We start from the raw sequence: 16,938 nt of genomic DNA, 5'->3' as shown, positions 1-16,938 counted from the left end.
ACAAAGGATGGGCAAGGAGGATGTTTCAGGCTTCAGGCGGCGTCCCCTGAAAAATCCTGTGGTGTCGCGTCGCGAGCTCGTAATAAACTCGCTCTAATTATGGAACTAAAAATCAAATCGAGTTGAGATTTTCCAAAAAGTTGGCCAATACTTTGGCAGAAAATTCGTTCGCTTAAAGTTTGTCTTAGGTCAAACTTCCTCGCTCACTTTTTTAATGTGAAAGTCTAAAAACGCGGTTTTTCATAATTATTAAAAAAGAAAACATTAGAAATTAACTTTTGACACTGCAGCCTCCGCTAGAGTGCTACGAATAAAACTCAAAAAGAAATTTGTTAATTAGTTGATAAACGAATTACTTACGGAGAGTTGAATGTAAAAAAACATGGTTTTTTCAATTTAAAAAAAGTCAGTTTTTATTTATTTACTGGAAAATTTGCAGCCCGAGAAAAAAACTGTAAATGGAGACTCAGGTTCATTTTTCAAGAGCTATGTAACTATATTTTTGGTTTTTTCAAATTTCGAATTTCACTTTTGATACCTGACGTCACAGCCTGGACAATACTTTTACTCGTTCTCGAGCGCCTGTCGACTTCTTGTCCAGAACTCCTCAATTTAAGTCTCTCTACTCGCGTAAAAGATTACGAGTATTATTAATAAAAATTAATAAAATTATTTAATTTCTAAATTATTTAAATCTCCCTTCACATACTGGTATGAGTTAGATAAAAATATCTTCTTTAGTTTTTTAATTATTTATAGTTGTTAGTGAAAAAATAAAATCACGTCCATACTTAAAGGGTAACTGAGAAAAAATCTCAGATAATGAAACCTTAGAAGCACGTGTCTTCTTTCAAGCTTAGAGCAAAGTTTGAAATATTGATTATCAGGCGGAAGTAAATATTCTCCGGCTTATCTCTTATGCAACTACACGTGTAATTGTAATTTTTCTTTACTTACATGACACCTGCTAGAAATTTAAATAGTATTAAAAGCCAGGCAGCTCGGGAGAAGCAACTTGCAAAGCTGAGTATTGCAGTACACAAATATCCATAAAACATAATCTTCTTACGACCGACAGTGTCAGCCAAGAAGCCCCACACGAAGGCAGTACAAATCATTCCTGAAAATACATTTCAATACAATTTTTTCAACGTTTTTTATTATTTAAGCAAAGTTTTGTTGAAATTTTTATTTAACGATTTCATGTTAAGTCGCTTGGCTCCAAACCAAATTTTGTTTAAAAGACCAGGCTAAAGTTTGGCCCCTTTTAAAAAAATAGTATATTTTAAGCATCTTCGCGCATGCGATATTTTTTTATAAGAAATGGATGATTTTTGACATTTCTCGAAATAGTCATAAATTCAACCCAAATTAGATTTCGAATAAAGAGAGCATGATTTACGGTAATTTATTGAAACTTACTATAAATTGCCAACAATTCAATTAAAAAATTTCTATAAATTTCCGGAAAATTACAGTAACTTATGGTAATTTCACTAGTAAATATGGCACCTTACCATAAATTACGCAAAAATCCCTTTTAAACGTTTTTATAAATTTCTGAAAATTTAAGAAATTTTTTGGTAATTTATTCAAATTTTCGGTCATTTATGGTACTATATCGTAACTTACCATAAAATACCCAAAATTAAATTGAAAAATGTCTACAAATTTCCGAAAATTCATGAATTTTTGGTAATTTATGGTAATATTACAGATAATTTATGGTGAATTATCATAAATTACCCAAAAAACTCTTAAACGTTTTTATAAATTTCAAGGAATTTATTTAATTTTTGTTAATTTATGATAATATTACAGGTAACTTACGCTAATTTACCCAAAATTCAAATTACCCAAATTACACAAAATTCAATATAAAAATGTCTGAATTTCCGAAAATTTATGGAAAATTTCGGTCATTTATGGTAATTTTACACGTAAATATGGTACTTTACCATAAATTACAAAAAAATTCTTTTAAAGTTCTTCTAAATTTCTGAAATTTTATGAATTTTTTGGGTAATTTATGGAAATTTTGGGTCATTTATGGTAATTTCACAGGTAATTTATCTTAAATTACTATAATTTGCCCGAAATTAAATTTAAAAATTTATATAAATTTCCGGAAATTCATGAATTTTTTGGTAATTGCTGGTAATATTACAAGAATTTATGGTATCTTACCATAAATAACCCAAATCTCCTTTTTAAACGTTTTTATAAATTTCCGGAAATTTTCGGTAAAAAATGATAATATTACAGGTCTTATTTTGTGGTAATTTACCCAAAATTCAAATTACCCAAAATTAAAAAAAAATCTATAAATTTTTGAAAACTTCTGTAAATTTTTTGTTATTTCTAATAATTTTACAGTTAAATATGGTAAATTACCATAAATTACCGAAAATTCAAGTGCAAGCATTTTTATAAATTTCCGCAAATTTATGAAATTTTTTGTTAATTTATAGTAATATGACAGGTAATTTATCGTAACTTACCATAAATGGCCGAAAATCCAATAAAAAATTTCTATAAATTTCATGGAAATTCTTAGTAATTTATGGTTTTTTTAAAGGTAAACATGGAAATTACCATAAATTATCCAAAAATTCATTTTAAACTTTTTTATAAAATTCCAGAAATTTATTTAATTTTTTGGTACTTTACGGTAATATTACAGATAATTTTTCGTAACTTAAAGTAAATAGCTTAACATTTAAGTTAAAAATGACAATAGATTTCCGCAAATTTATAGAAATTTTTGTTCATTTATGGTAATTTTACAGGCATATATGGTAAATTACAATAAACTAACCAAAATTTAACTTTAAACATTTTTATAAATTTTAGAAATTTTATTTAATTTTATTTAATTTTTGGTAAATAATGGTAATAATGCAGGTAACTTATCGCAACTTACCACAAATTGCCTAAAATTTAATTAATGGTAATTTTACAGGTAATTTATCGTAAATTACCATAAAATGAACAAAATTCGCTTTAAAATTTTTTATAAATTTCCGGTAATTCAAGGAAATTCTTTGAAATTTATGATAATTATAAAAGGTAATTGATCGTAACTTAACTTAAATTGCCTAAAAATCCCTTTTAAACCTTTTTATAAATTTCAAGTTATTAATAAAAGTTTGTGGTAATTTATGATAATTTTACAGGTAAATATGGTGCCTTACCATAATGTACGCAAGAATCTCTCTTAATTTCTTTTTATAAATTTCTGAATTTCTTTTTGTAATTTATGAAAATTTTCGGTCATTTATGGTAATTTTACAGGTAATTTATCGCAACTTACCATAAATTACCCAAAAATATCGTTTAAACTTTTTTATATATAACCGGAAATTTATTACCTGTTTGGTAATTTATGATACTAATATAGGTAATTGATGGTCATATACTATATATTACCCAAAAGTCAATATAAAAATTTCTATGAATTTCCGGATATTCTGGGTAATTTATGATAAGATGAAAGGTAATTTATCATAACTTACCATCAGTTGCCCCAAATTCAATTGAAAAATGTCTATGCATTTTCAGAAATGCATGAATTTTTTGGTAAATTATCGAAATATTACAGATAGTTTATGGTAACTTACCATAAATTACGCACAAATACCTTTTAAACGTTTATATAAATTCCTGGAAACTTATGGACATTTTAGGTAATTTCTGGTAATTTTACAGTTAAATATGGTAAATTATCATAAATTACCGAAAATTCAATTTTGAACATCTTTATAATTTTCCAGAAATTTATGAAAAATTTTGTTAATTAATGGTAATATTACAAGTAATTTATCATAAATTATAATAACGGCAAAAATTCAGTTTAAACATTTTTTATAAATTTCAGAAAATTCATGATAATTCTCGGTAATTTATGGTTATTTTACCGGATTGTAGGTAAATTTTCGTTCATTTATGGTAATTTTACAGTTATACATGTTAAATTACCATAAACTAACCAAAATTTAACTTTAAACATTTTTATAATTTTCAGGAAGCTTATTAAATTTCTGGTAAAATTACAGGTAATTTATCGTAATTTACCATATATTTCTCAAAATTTAATATAAAATTGTTTATAAACTTCCGGAAATTTAGTATAATCTTCGGTCTTTCATGTTAATTTTACAGGTAAATATGTTTAATTACCATAAACTATCGAAAATTCAACTTTGAACATGTTGATAAATTTCCGAAAATTTATGAAATTTTTGTTAATTTATAATAATATTACAGGGAATTTATTGAAACTTACCATAACTTGCCCAAAATTGAATTTGAAAATATCTATAAATTTCCGGAAATTTATGGAAATTTGTTGGTTTTTATGGTAATTTTACAGATAAATATGGAAACTTATCATAAATTACCTCGAATTTAATTTTAAACATTTTTCAAAATTTTAGGAAATTTATGATTTTTTTGTTGTAATTTATGAAATTTTTTCTAATTTATTAGTCAAGTTAATGTGGAGAATTCGTGAAAATAAAATCCAGAATCTAACGATCAAATTTGGACAAACACCATAAAATGTTTCTATTGCAATCTGAAAAAGATTTAAAAAATCCTTTTTTTTCCTTTTTTCCCTAAAAAAGAATAGAAAGAAAAAATTCTTCCTTTGGACACATTTTTAACAACAAAAAATTGAATTTTAAAACAAAAAATGAATTTTCAACAAAATATTTCAACTTTTTCGAACAGTTGAATAAAATAAAAAAAATTGTTTTCAAAAGGACCACTTTTCTATCTTAATGACCTTATCTTCAACAACGGGAATGAATTTTGAACAAAAAAGATGGATATTTTTTACAAAATAGCAAAACTTTTTAAAAAACAATTTAAATTTTTAACTTCATATTTTAATTTTTAATTAAATCTTTGAATTTTCAACCAAATGATCGAATTTTTAATAAAACAGATTAAACTTCAACTAAAATTGTTGCTATAAAAAAAATGTTTAAAAGACAAATTTAATTTTAAATTTCAAAATTTTGTCGTTAGATTCAGGATTTTATTTTTGGGAATTCTGCATATTAACTTAAAATGCAATTAAAAAAATCCCATAAATTTTCGGCAATTTCCAGTCATTTTAGTAATTTACGGTAATTTGATCAATTATATATGGCAACTTTCCATAAATTACCGCAAAATTTTATTAACTTCAACCAAAATTTCATTAGAAATTTTATGCCCCCCCCCCCCCCCAGGGAGTAAAAAGTGCTTTTCCCTTCTTAGGAAGTAAAAAGTTCTTTTCCCTCCCTAGGGAGTAAAAAGTGCTTTTTACTACCTGGGGAGTAAAAATCAGGCATGTGTCTTTAAAAAAAAATCCATTTTTGTGACTGTTTTTCGAAAAGAACAAGTCATGAGTAAAGCTTTTCTGCTACAAAAAAAAATAAAATGTTAAAAGAAACAGTTCAGAAGTTACGATGTTTTTGAATGCTTTTTTTGTATAATATTTTATCGGCTATGGATTTTAGATAAAAATTTATGAAGATGAATTTAACTATATTAAATGATATTTCAAACTAAGAAAGTAAGTTTTAACTCTCATGGAATAAAAGCCGAAAAAATTAGTTTTTAAAATTCCTTAGTTTTTCCCTGATTTTCCTTGACCAAGTTTTCATTTTCCCTGAACATTAATATTCAAAGACCAGCATTTTAATCTTGTAACAGTTTTTAAATAGAGTCTTTTATAAACATATTAAAAGATTTTGATATTAAATTTTCAAATTCATGTATTAAATAAATTTTCAATACAAAAACATTGATTTTTGAAAACAATAGTTATCAAACAACATGGATTTTCAACTAAATAGACAAACTTTGAAAAAAAAGATTAACATCAATCCAAAAAGTTTCACTTTTGTATTATTTTATCGTTAGGTTGAAACTTCAACTTTTTTTTGAAAATTGAACTATTTTTATGAAAAATTGTTTAATTTGTTGAAAATTGAACTTTTTGGTTCAGAATATAACTATTTTGTCTCTCAAAATTTTTGTTTGAAAATTCGAATATTTGGCAACTGTTTGTTAAAAAAAATAATCTTCTTTGGCTGAGAATTTAAATATTTTATTGTAAAATCGTCTTTTTGATCGGAAAATCCAATATTAGATTAATCGTTATAAATTTAAACTTGTTGCTTGAAAGTTCAAATCCTTGATTGATATTCCATTTAAAAATTTGTTTTCTTAGTTAAAAATGATTTCGAATCCAAAAGGACAATTTCCTTTGAAAACAGAAAAATCTTCAACAAAACAGATGAATCTTCAGCAAAAAAGATTTATTTTTTACAAAATAATTAAACTTTCAATAAAACAATTTCATTTTTAACCAAATATTTGATTTATTAATGAAATTGTTGAATTTTCAACAAAATGATGGAATTTTTTAACAAAAATTTAAAATTCAACTAAAAACCATTGCTTTCTCAACAAAATAATTAGATTTTTTAAAAGACAGTTGAATTTTCAAAAAAATATGTATAAATTTGAAATCCAAAAGGACGAATTTCTATTCAAATAGGTAAATCTTCAACAAGCAATTTAATTTTTATGCAGATAAGATGAATTTTTAACAATGTAGTTCAATTTTCAAACAAAACAAAAAAACTGAATTTGCAAAAAAATATTTCAACTTTTTAGAAGACAGTTGAATAAAAAAAAATTTATTTGAATCCAAAACGACAAATTTTCCCTCGAAATAGAAGAATCTTCAACAAAACGGAAGAAATTTGACACAAAAAAAACTAATTTTTTAAAGAATAATTAAACTTTCAAGAAAACAATTAAATTTTTAACATGATATTTTGATTTTTAATGAAATTGTTGAATTTTCTTTGGAAAAAGAATAAATTTCAATTGAAAACTGTTGATTTTTTCACAAAATGATTAAATTTTTAAAAGATAAATTTAAAATCCAGCAGGGCGATTTTTTTGTCCAAACGATTTCAAATTTCAATAAAACAATTAAATTTTCAACAAACTATTTCAATTTTTTCGAATGCAGTTGAATTTTCAAAAAAATAAATATGCATCCAAAAACGACAAATCTTCAACAAAACAGATGAATTATTGATTAAAAAAATGATTTTTAAAAAGAATAGTTTAACTTTTAACAAATAATTTGAATTTTTAAACATAATATTTACACTTTTTAAAAGACAGTTAATTGAAAAAAAAGAATTTTCATCTAAATGGACGTGTTTTCTGTCTAAATAGACGAATCTTCAACAAAATAATTGCATTTTTGACAAAAATTGCGAATTTCAAACAAAATAGTTCACATTGAAAGAAAATAATTAAATTTTGAACAAAATGGTTGAATTTTTATTAAGTTGTTGAATTTTGAACCAAATGGTCGAACTTTCAAACGAAATAGATGAAAAATTAAAAAAAAACCGTTGGTTTTCTAACAAAGTAATGGAATTTTTTTCAAAAGACAGTTTAATTTAAAACAAAAAAAATATAAATTTAAAATCCAAAATGATTTTTATTCCAAATAAATGAATCTTCAACAGACATTTTAATTTTGGAACAAAAGATATATTTTAATAAACTAGTTTAACTTTCAACAAAACAATTCGATTTTTAACAAAATATTTCAAATTTTTGGAAGACCGGTGAATTAGAAAAAATTGATTTACATTTAAAAAGACGGATCTTCAACAAAACAAATGAATTTTTTATATAAAAAAAATCGATTTTCAACAAAATAGTTAATCTTTCAACGAAACAATTATCTTCTCAAAAAAATATTTCAACTTTTCGCAGACACTTGAATTTAAAAAAAAGTTTTGATTCCAAAAGGACGAATTATCTTTCAAAAAAGAAGAATCTCCACAAAACATGAATCTTTAGCAGAAAAGAATAATTTTTTACAATATAATTAAACTTTCTAAAAAGAATTCAATTTTTAATAAACTATTTTGATTTTTGATGAAATTAAAAATTTACAAACCAACTGATAAAATTTAGTACGAAAAAAGATTAAACTTTAGCTGAAAGACATTTATTTCTAACAAAATAATTATATTTAAATAAAAAGACAATTCAATTTAAAAAAAATACACATATATGAATTTGAAACCCAACTAGACGATTTTTTGTAGAAATAGATGAATCTTTAACAAATAGTTTAATTTTTGAACAAATAAGATAATTTTTTCACAAAATAATTGAATTTTTAACAAAATAATTAAATTTTTAACAAACAATAAAATTTTAAACAAAATATTTTAACTTTTTAGAAGACAGTTGAATACTAAAAAAAAATTTAAATTTGAAATCCAACTGGACAATTTTTTTTTCAAATAAATGAATCTTCAAAAAAAGATTAATTTTTTAACAAAAAAACTCAATTTTTTACAAAATAGGTAAACTTTTAACAAAGTGATTAAGGTTTCAACAAAATATTAAAAGACTTAAGACGGTCTTTCAATTAAAAAAAAGACTTTGCATCCAAAAGGACGAGTTTTCTGTCCAAATAAACAAATCTTCACCAAAAAATTTTAATTTTCGACCCAAAAATATTAATTTTTAATAAAATAGTTAACCTTTAAATAAAACAATTAAATTTTCAACAAAATAGTTAAATGTTCATCAATTTGTAGAATTTTCAACATAGAAAGATGAATTTTTAAACAAATGGTGGAATTTTCGAACAAAAAAGAGGACATTTTAGCAAACGATTGCTTTTTTAAACAACGAATGGAATTTTTTGGAAGGAAATTTTAATTTTCAAGAAAAAATAATGAATTTGAAATCCATACGGACGAATTTTTTGTTCCAAGAGATACATTTTCTAAGAAGAGTTTAATTTTTGAACGAAAAAGATCTATTTTTACCAAAATAGATCCAATTTCAACAAAATAATTAAATTTTCAACGAAATATTTCAATTTCTTCAGACACTTGAATTTAAAGAAAAAACGAATTTGCATCCAAAACGACGAATCTTCAACAAAACAGATGATTTTTTTTTATAAAAACAGAATGTGTAAAGCAATAGTTTAACTCTTAACAAAAAATTAATTTTTCAACAAAATATTTCAACTTTTTTTAAAAGACAGCTGATTTTCAAAAAACAAAAAAAAGAAATGAATTCGTATACAATTGAACGAGTTTTATGTCAAAATTAGACGATTCTTCAACAAAAGATTTTAATTTCTGAATAAAGAAGATAAATTTTTAACAAAATAGTTAACCTTTAAAGAAAACAATTAAATTTTCAACAAAATAGTTGTATTTGTATTAAATTGTTGAATTTTCAACCAAATGTTCGAATTTTCGAATGAAAAAGATGAACATTAAAAAAAACTTTGCTCTTCCAACAAATTTTTAGAATTTTTTGAAAGTGAGTTTAATTTAAAACAAAAAAAATATGAACTAAAATTGAAAAATGACGATTCCTTTCTAAATTGCTGAATCTTTAACAGACAGTCTAATTTTTGAAGAAAAAAATATTTTTAACAAGCTACTTCAAATTTCAACAAAATATTTAATTTTTAACATGATAATTTAAATTTTTAGAAGACAGTTGAATTTCAAAAAGAAATAAATGAATTTGCATCCAAATAAACGAATCGACAAGAAAACATATGAATTTTTGATTAAAAATATTAATTTTATGAATTTTCAACATATGCAGATGAATTTTCAACCAGAGGTTCAAATTTTTAATTAAAAAGTATTAAAATTCAACAAAAACGGTTACTTTTATAAAAAAAATTAATTAAATGTTTTCTGATAAAAATTTTCTTTGATTCAAAATCAGTTTTTTCGTTTTAAAGTTATTTTTGCTTAAATGAAAAAAATTGCGCTAAAGAAAGGGTTTCTTTAATTCAGGACAAATATTAATATTTTATTTTTTATTATATTTTTCATCTTATTTTATTTTTTTACGGATATTAATTATCATCTTATTTTATTTTTTACGGATTTTATTTTTTATCTTATTTTATTTAATATTTCAAAGTATTTTATTTAATTTTACCTGCAAATGACATTGAGTTAAGTAAACCCTTATCGAACATTGTGAGCTTAAGATCACATTCTGCGGAAGGCAATACATAAGATATCGAAGTCGAAGAATAAACACTGGCCCATCCAGCTGGCAATACAGCCAAGAGCAACAAGTAGTTAAATTTTCCATATCCTAGGAACAGAGAGAATAATACGATTATTTATCTACAGATTATCAGTCAGAAAGATTGTTTTTCATTCAACAAAAGCGTTTCGACGATCTTTAAAAGCAGCTTCAATAATCTCTGATTTTGCTATTTTTTTTTTTTTAATTTAAACAAATATTTTGTGGATTTAAACAATCGTTTCAGTTAAATTAACAAAATTTTTTATCTTTTATTTTAAAAAAATAACAAATTTTTTTAACTAAAAATTATTGTTGGGTCAACCAAATATTTTAGCTCCTCATGAGCAATATTTTGTCGACTAACCAAATCTTTCAGCTGAATCCACCAAATTATTTAAATTTAGGTTAATCAAGCAAAAATTTGTTTGCAATAAACAAATTTCTAACCAAGAATACTTGTTGGATCAACAAAATACTTGGTTGTCTATATATTAAAAATAGGCAATATTTGGTCGACTTAACTAAATATTTCATTTAAATGCAACAAATTATTAAAATTTGAGTGAAGAACAAAATATTATTTTGAAACCTACACAAGAATTTTCTAACCAAGAATAATTATTTTTGGGTCAACTAACCATTTAGTTGCCTATAGGCAATATTTCGTTTTTTTAACCAAATGTATGATTGGAATCCACTAAATTATTTAAATTTAAATTAATAAAGCAAGCATTATTTTGAAATTAATAACAAATTTTCTTATAACCAATAATTATTGTTTGGTCAAGTAAATTTTTACTTAAATAGATATTAACAATCGGCAGTGTTTTGTCGATTAAACCAAATGTTTCCGTTGAATCCATCAAATTATTTAAATTTAAGTTAATCAAGCAAACACTATTTTGAATTAAATAACAAATGTTTCTAACCAATAATTCTTGTTTTTTTAAACTAAATATTTAGTCGTATAAATATTAACAGTTGGCAATATTTTGTCGAACCAACCAAATTTTTCAGTCGAACCCAACAAATGATGTAAATTTAAGTTAGCCAAGGAAAAATTATTTTTAAATTAATTAAAAAAATTTCTGAACAAGAATTATTGTTAGATTAACTAAATATTTATTAATCTATATACAATATTTTCCCCTTTTAACCAAATTTCGTAGTTGAACTGTACAAGTTATTGAAATTTTAGTCAATGAAGCAAACATTACTTTGAAATCAATAAAAAACTTTTCAAGACAAGAATGATTATTTTGCCAAAGAAATATTTAGTTTTATCGATATTAAAATTCAATCGAACAAATTATTAAAATTTAAGTTAAGACAGCGCATAAAATGTTAAAATCAATACAAAAATTTCCTTACCAAAAATTATTGTTAGCTCAATTAAATATTTAGTTGTCTATAGGCAATATTTTGTCGACTAAACCAAATTTTTCAGTTAAACCAAAAAAATTATTTAGATTTGAGATAGTCAAACAAGCATTATTTTTAAATCAATAAAAAAAAAATTCGAAACAAAAATATTGTTGGATCAACCAAATATTTATTCTTCTACTGGCAATATTTTTTTATATTTAACCAAATATCTCAGTTGAATCCAGAAAATTATTTTAATTTAATTTAATCAATCTGGAATTATATTTGAACTAATACAAACATTTGTATAACCAAGAATTATTGTTGGGTCAACCAAAATACTTTTTCGATATAACCAAATGTTTAAGTTAAATTCAAAAAATGATTTAAATTTTAGTTAATCAAGTAAATGTTATTTAGAGATAAATAACAAATTTTTCTAACCAATAGTTATTGTTTTGCTAAACAAATATTTAGTTGTATTGATATTAAGAATAGGCAATATTTTCTTGATTTAACCTAATTTTTCATATGGAATCAACAAATTATTATATTTTAAGTTAATAAAACATCCATTATTTTAAAATCAATACAAGCATTTTTTTAACCAAGAATTATTTTTGGGTTAACCAAACATTTAGCCCTCCATAGACAATATTTTGTCGACTGAACGAAATGTTTTAGTGGAAATCACCAAATTGTTTAAATTCAAGATAAACAAGAAATAATTAATTTGAAATTAATTCAAAGATTCTTAACCAAGAATTATTGTTGGGTCAACAAAAATATTTAGTTGTCCATAGGTAATATTTTGTCGATTCAATAAAATGTTTTAGTTCAATCTAATAAAGTAATTAAATTTGAGATATTCAATCAAGAATTATATAAATATCAATAAAAAACTTCTCTAGCCGAGGAATATTGTTGGATCAACCAAATAATTAGTTCACTATGAGCAATATTTTGTCAAATTAACCAAATATTTCAGCGGAATCTATCAAATTATTTAAATTTGATTTAGTCAAGCAAATATGTGTTGTAATCAAAAACAATTTTCTAAGGAAGAATTATTATTGGGTCAATTAAATATTTAGTTAACCAAAGGGAATACTTTGTCGATTTAAGCAAAATTTGCAGTTGAAATCAACAAATTATTGAAATTTTTAATAGCAAGCAAGGATTATTTTTAAATCAATAACAAATTTTACTAACCTAGAATTATGGTTGGGACAACCAAATGTTTAGTTGCAATAGGTGGTGATTTGCCAACGCAAATTGGGTTAATTCAAACAAATATTTGTATTTATGCAATATTCGATTTCATTTTGTTTTGGGAACAATTTCAACTTAAAATAATAATTAAATTAATTACCTGTTTCTGAGATAGCCCGTTCAAAAGTGGTAGGACATTCAACAGGTTCAACTGGTTTTACTATTTCTGTAAAAATACAATTTATGTCGGCGATATTAATTTCCAGGCATTATAAAATTGTCGACAATTATCAAATTCCCGACCGATTATAAAATTAGAAAATTTTTAAATGCTTTTTTAAAAATAATAGGTTAAAAATTCCATTCTTGTATTTTTATTAATTAAATAATATTTACTAAATCAAAATTATTGTTTAAATTCGGTAATCATCTAGTGTTATAAATTTTATAGTGTCGGATATTTTGTAATTCGGAAATTTGTTGTCTGCAATTTTGTTATAAGGAAATTTTCAATTTCCGGATTTTAATATTTCGGAATTTTTATCATTTCTGTAATGTAAAAATCGCAAAAGGAGATTAGAAAACATATATTTAAATTTTAAAAAATAAAATAAAACCGCTCAGAATGTTTGCAAAATATTTCATTTTCATTTGAAGGAATTATTTTTTATATTTCAGAGTTTGGTTATAAGAAAAATTATTAAGAAAATCAATTGAAAAATTATTAACAATTTAAAAAAATTGTTACGAGCACATTCTTATCGTAATGCAAAATTGGATTACCTTTTGCTTCTTTTGTTTAAGTAAACAGTGAATAATTTAAAAGAATAAAGTTTTAGAGACTAAACAAATTCTTTATCTAAAAGAAATTTCAAATTTTATTTTCATATTATTTTTTGATAACAAAAAATCTAATAATGAAAAATATTGTAAAGAATTTGAAGCCCATGAAGTGCTCAAAATGTTCAAATGGTTTAAAAATAAATCAAGCGTCAAGATAAAATTAGGTTTGAAAATTTTTACATCAAAATTTCAGTGCGGATAGCCAGATTTTTTCCGTAGGAATAGCCAAAAAAAGAAAAAGGGATCTTTATAATAAAAAATTGACTATTAAGGTTATATTGAATGACGATTTTTTTTTGAATTCAAAATAATTTGATGAGGGAAATTCCAAATGAATTCAAACAAGTTTAAAAAAATTTAATCTAAAATATTTAATTGATTAGAGAACAATTTTTGTTAATTTAGAAGAATTTTAGATAGTTCAAGAGACTTTGAAAAATGATATACGAATTTGAAAAAATATAATCGAACAAATTTTCTAAAACATCAAACAAATAAAGAAGATTTTTAAAAATCACAAAATCAATTAACTTTAGAATGAATTGAGAAAAACTGAAGGGAATTCAAAAGAATATGATTTAAAAAACTAAGAATTTATTGTGAATTTAAAGAATTCCGGATATATAAAAAATTAACTGAATTTAGAAGAATGGAAGAGAATAAAAAAACCAAGGCAAACTATTTTGCAAATTCCGTAATTTCTCCAGTTTCCAAAAATCTCAAATTCCTGAAATTAGAAAAATTTTTAATTTGCAAATTTTAAATTCCCAAAATTAAAAAAATCAAATTAATAAATTCTCTGAAAAAATGAAAATATTTTATATTCTGGAAAATAATGAATTGCTGGATGTAAATTTTATAATTATTAGATTCTTTTAGCAGAAAAAAACGATTAAATATTTTATTTTTTCTGTAGTTTGAAAATTTGGTAATTCAAATTTTTCGGCTGTTTGTTTAGAAATGTACTATTTATGGGAATTAAAAATTTCATCAATTCATTATTTGAATTTTTTTTAAAGTTTGGAAATTAAAAAAATGGTTAATTGACAATTAAAATGATAAATCTTTATTAAATAAAGTGAATTTTTTACCAAATATAGTTGAATTTACAAGAAAGACAAATTTTCAACTCAAAAATATTAATGATCAAATAAGAAGATAAATTTCGAACCAAAAATGGAATATCTATATTCTCAGTTAAAAAATTAATTTTTAAACATCAAAAAGTAGTTTCCAACCAGAGGAAAAAATTTCGCTAAGAAGATTAATATTCTACAGCGAAATAAGAATTTTCAGCAAAATACATAAATTTGTAAGGAAATTTTTTTTAAACTAAAATGATGAAATTGCAACAAAAAATTTGTAACCAATATATTTGATTTTTCTACCAAAGAAGACGATTTTTCAACCAACAAAAAAAAGATTCTCAACCAAAAATGGAATAGCTACATTTTCAATTGAAAGAATTAATTTCTGTATGAAATATAAGATTATTTTAAGAGCAATAAATGATGATTATGTATACAAATATTAAATATTTTGGTTTTGCTGAAATGTGCAAATTCGATATTTTACAATTTCCTGGACTATTGTCGAGAATTTGAAGATTCGGCTTTTAAAATGTCAAAAATTAATATTTTCACCAGTTTCACTGTCTTTCCGAAATTTTCATTTGGCAAAATGGTCACCCAATTCTTACCCACAAATATTTACAAAATAAAACTCATACGTACGATCCGGAAACAGTCTTCGCCACCAATTACTGATGATCAACATCGGCTTTAAAACACTCTTCCAGGCCCCGTGCATATTTAACAGTTTTCACTAAATATTTTCAGTTTCATGTCACCAAAAAGAGTTTCCCAAAAAATTACACAACTTCACAAATTCCCAAATAACTCCTTCACTTCACTCTAAAATCCGCACAACAAAAAATTTAATTGCTCAAAGAGTCAGCTGTCGAAAAAGGTCAGTCGTCGAAAAAGGTCAACTCCCGAAAATGGTCAGCCGTCGGAAATGGTCAGCTGCCGAAAACGGTCAGCCGTCGGAAATGTTCAGCTGTCGAAAAGGGTCCTCTGTCGAAAATGGTCCGCTGTCGAAAATGGTTAGCCGTGGAAAATGGTAAGCTGTCGAAAAAGGTGAAACGTCGAAACTGGTCAGAAGGGAAGAATCAGATCGGGGATCCTTGATGAGCGAAAGTTGTCACCACTTTGACAGACGAGGCACGTTACTCATTGAGAGAAAAATCTCCGTTAGAACGGTATATTTATTAGAGGGGCTTGCAAGCCTATATGTATATAAAATGAAGGTTAATTTTTTTCCGAAAGTTGGGATTGAGGGAGGGGGGCGCCTGAACCAATGGCAATCGCGTGGGAGATCAACGGTGGAAACTTACGTCTAATTACTTGACGATATCTTGCACGATAGGGGGGCTTGATTTACAGCGATAAACTCATCCTTTGACAAATTTCCCTGGATAGGAAATGAAACATTTTCCATTGGTACTCGTGACGAGGCGCGACCCGATCGGGCTTTGATCAGCGAACGAGAGCTAGCACAGGTATTATTCCGAATGTCGTTCTGTCTCACAATCAGTCCCGGACGAGGATTTCGGACAGCCTCAAATCAGAAGACTTCAGGAAAGTGCCATCGCAAGGGAAATGAAATATTTTGTCAACACGCCGGTTCACCCAGCCATGACGCACCATCACAATTCAAGATAACATCGTATCATATATATGTAGGAATTGTTTGCATTTAATCACAAACAATTTTAAATTTTAATCGAGACACGCGCCTTCAGTATCATTCGCATTCTAAGCTTTTCAGAATAAAAGTCTAACAGAGAAGTTAAGTTGTCAGTTAAACAAATTATTAAAAAAAAAAGTACTTTTTTACAAGAATGATTATTATTGATAGTAGATTTGCAACCATGAAAGAACGAATTTTTAACAAAATTGTTTGATTTTTAACCAAAGAAATGAATTTTCAATCAAAATAATGAAACTTCATGAACAACATTAACCAAATATAGTTGAGGTTTCTACTAAAAAGGGAACTTATTTTATTTTTAATATTTTCAATATTTTTAATTTTCGTTTTATAATTTTGTGCAGAAAAACGAAAACGAGTTAATTTTGTAACTAAACGATTGAATTTTCAAATGAAATTATAAAGCTTCATTAAAAAAATTAAACAAATATAGTTGAGGTTTCTACTAAAAAGGCAAATATTTATTTTATTTTGAATATTTTTAACATTTTTAATTTTTGTTTGATGAATTTTTAGCAGAAAGACGAAAACGAGTTAATTTTTTAACTAAACGATTTTAATTTTTAAATAAAATTATGAATCTTAAAAAAAAAAATTACGAAATTTAGTGGAATTTCAACCAAGAAAAAA

At 24.5% G+C, this 16,938-nt stretch overlaps 1 protein-coding gene across 1 annotated transcript in view; it reads right to left on the bottom strand.

Annotated features, from left to right (window-relative positions):
* LOC117173100 (synaptic vesicle glycoprotein 2C-like) overlaps positions 1–16,148 on the bottom strand; it is a 66,449-nt gene extending 50,301 nt beyond the window's left edge. The window contains exons 1-4 of the mRNA XM_033361485.1: positions 15,270–16,148; positions 12,854–12,919; positions 10,021–10,182; positions 958–1,120 (exon numbers count right to left, since the gene is read on the bottom strand). Of these exons, the coding sequence (XP_033217376.1) occupies positions 958–1,120; positions 10,021–10,182; positions 12,854–12,919; positions 15,270–15,345 (467 nt within the window). The 5' untranslated portion in view covers positions 15,346–16,148. The remainder of the gene's footprint in view (positions 1–957; positions 1,121–10,020; positions 10,183–12,853; positions 12,920–15,269) is intronic.
* Positions 16,149–16,938: the final 790 nt, after the last annotated feature.

This window comes from Belonocnema kinseyi, chromosome 5 (genome assembly GCF_010883055.1).
Source record: "Belonocnema kinseyi isolate 2016_QV_RU_SX_M_011 chromosome 5, B_treatae_v1, whole genome shotgun sequence".
In the NCBI taxonomy this organism is placed as follows: domain Eukaryota; kingdom Metazoa; phylum Arthropoda; class Insecta; order Hymenoptera; family Cynipidae; genus Belonocnema; species Belonocnema kinseyi.
This window is presented reverse-complemented; position numbering and strand designations above follow the sequence as displayed.